The sequence below is a fragment of the Nannobrachium achirus genome (genome assembly GCF_963921795.1).
Source record: "Nannobrachium achirus genome assembly, chromosome: 3".
In the NCBI taxonomy this organism is placed as follows: domain Eukaryota; kingdom Metazoa; phylum Chordata; class Actinopteri; order Myctophiformes; family Myctophidae; genus Nannobrachium; species Nannobrachium achirus.
In genome coordinates, this window is record NC_137812.1 from 39,984,081 (window position 1) to 39,986,580 (window position 2,500).

Consider the following 2,500-nt stretch of genomic DNA (forward strand, 5'->3'; position numbering starts at 1 on the left):
TGGGTGAAAAAGCGCTTGTTTTGAATTTATCATTTTAAAAGTGATTTAAACTAGTGAAAACAGCCGATCTACAAGCACACAACGGGCGCTGTGTGACGGCCTTGTACGATGAAGCAGGGCTTTGCTTTTGGAAAGAACGGACAAATCTGAAACTTGGAGATACGACAACGACAATATGTATTTTGAAAGATTTTCTGTAGATGTACAAAATGAGGGCGACCAGGTTGGAAGTGAAAGGAAATGAAAAGTCAAGCTTCATCTGCCTGCCTCACTGGGATCGCTTCCCTTTGCGGGACGAGATGAGGCCTGATTTGTTCCAGGTCACGTTTTGGCCCACATTTTCAAAGGTGGATTGATTGCTTGCACTGGCCTGCTCATGTCATGGCTGGCTGCTACCGAAAGAACACCAAATCAACTACTTCCTCATTTCCTCTTTGTTCTTTCCTTCCTGGCCATGTGTGCTGTGTGGGCTGAAGGAATCCTGTGGTCTCTGTATTATGGTACGCCGTAAAATCCTCAGTCCCTTCCGGGCCAATATTTCTACGCTCTCGGACTTAAATTAACACTGAGGATTTTTACTGTTGTCGGGGGTTTGGGAGTCTCTGTGGCTGTGGCTGTTTCATCAGCATTCCTGGCACACACACAGGTCTGTGGCGGATTTGCGTGTGTGCGTGCGCGCGCGTGTGTGTGCGTGTGCAAAACTGTGCATGTGTGTGTGTGTGTGTGCGCTTTCTCAGTTCTTCCAACCCCCACACGCGCTGCAAATTTCCTGGGACGTTGCTATAACAACCTGCCGCCACAGAGATAGAAATCTTACCAGGAAGTTCTTATTTGTCAAGTGTTTAGTCTACATTGTTTATGAATATGTAAAGGTCACATACACACCCAGCCTCTCCCACATAGCCTACTGTACAGAGTGTGCCTGGGACCATCATCATAAATATGTACACGTATACACCCATATACGTAGAGCCTGTCAAATCTCTCAACATCTCTATTTTTAGGATTAGGGTAGACAGGGTGAGATATTTTGGGTCTTACTGGTGGGAAGGTCCTGTCCAGGGCGCTCTGGGCTACAGGTGATGATGACATCTTCCTGGTGAGTGCAGTCATGTCGGAGCCACTCCCCCCTGTTGCACAGCACCAGGCCGGGTTCCTTCCCTGTGCAGCTCACGTCGTCCAGCAGGATGGGACCTGAGCCCTGCCCAAAGCCAGGGACTGCCTCTGAATGGAGACTTTTACCTGACCTGGAATATGGGCATGCACACGAGCAGAAGGATGATATTTTATTCAGTTCACCTCTATTTATTTTAACAAATTATAAAATGTGTTGTTCTCGTGGACCTGTGTAATTGACCATATATTTTAAAAGTGGTACAATCTTCGCTCAGTTAGCACCATTTCCCCTAAAACCACCCTCCATACAAAAATCACACCCAATGTGAATTGAGCGGTGGTCGTGCTTGCATAACGTCTTCAGACTAGGATTTGAGTCTAGGATGTACAGGCTATGCCACACACACACGTTTAGCTATGGCAAAACGCTGAGGAAAAAGGCTACAGACACACGCACAGCCACTCTATGGAGCGGTTTACCACCACTCAACAATCAGATCTATGGCTCTGTGTGTGAGAGCCAGCCTATACATGCATGAATGCTTGTGGCTGTATTGTATGAATGCTTTGTGCTATTACCGGTATCCAAGTTGGCGACAAACCACCAGTGTATTGGAGTCAGACCAGTCATCGTCACACACTGTCCCCCACTGCCCACGGTAGAAGACCTCTAAACGCCCTTCATGGCTGCCTGCGCCTCCTGTTAACCTCAGGGTACCATCTGAGGAGAGGAAGGTGAGGGAGAGAGACAAAAAAAAAAGCCTGATTTATACTTAGTTTCACGCCAATGTCGCACACCGAAAATAGCATGTCTACAACCTCACAATGTGTCATGTGTTGTGAATTGCAGATTGGCCATCTTCAGTGGACAACAATATGCGCAACCAAGTATAACTCACGCTAAACAGAGACAAACAATAGTTGCCTAACAGAGGAGATGTTCAATGTGGTGACAGCTAGCTTCCAATCATCTGCATGTCTGTGTTAGTGAGTGTTTCACCCGCTTGCATGTGCTCAGGTGTTTAATTTAATTTGTCGACATTTACTTATGTTCAGTCCAGTCATTTGCTATGAGTGATACGGTATGAATTGGGCTCTTTGTTATGTCGTGATGGTAGTGGTTTTTGGTATTTAATTTAGAGCGTATACTGTAATTATGTATCATCATTCACAATCCCAGGATATGACTACAATATATTACAGTATAAGATAAACAGTAAATATTGTTTGTCATACTGACATGCCCTAACTGTAGCATGTTCAGACGTACCTGTGAGTGGGGTACAGGACACTCCTGCATCTTCAGAGTGCAGACAGTTGTGGTCTCCCCAGGCGTTTTTAGGACACTGTTCCAAAGAGAGCTCATTTCCTGTGCAACGAACTT

General features: G+C 45.8%; 1 protein-coding gene across 1 annotated transcript in view; it reads right to left on the bottom strand.

Moving 5' to 3' along the window:
- The window catches only part of prss12 (serine protease 12), a gene marked incomplete at both ends in the record, with an annotated part of 41,683 nt that overhangs the window by 30,595 nt on the left and 8,588 nt on the right, over window positions 1-2,500 (bottom strand). The window contains 3 exons of the mRNA XM_080722582.1: window positions 1,042-1,247; window positions 1,696-1,837; window positions 2,387-2,500. The exon at window positions 2,387-2,500 is cut by the window's right edge and continues 65 nt beyond it. Coding sequence (XP_080578708.1) covers window positions 1,042-1,247; window positions 1,696-1,837; window positions 2,387-2,500 — 462 coding nt within the window. The remainder of the gene's footprint in view (window positions 1-1,041; window positions 1,248-1,695; window positions 1,838-2,386) is intronic.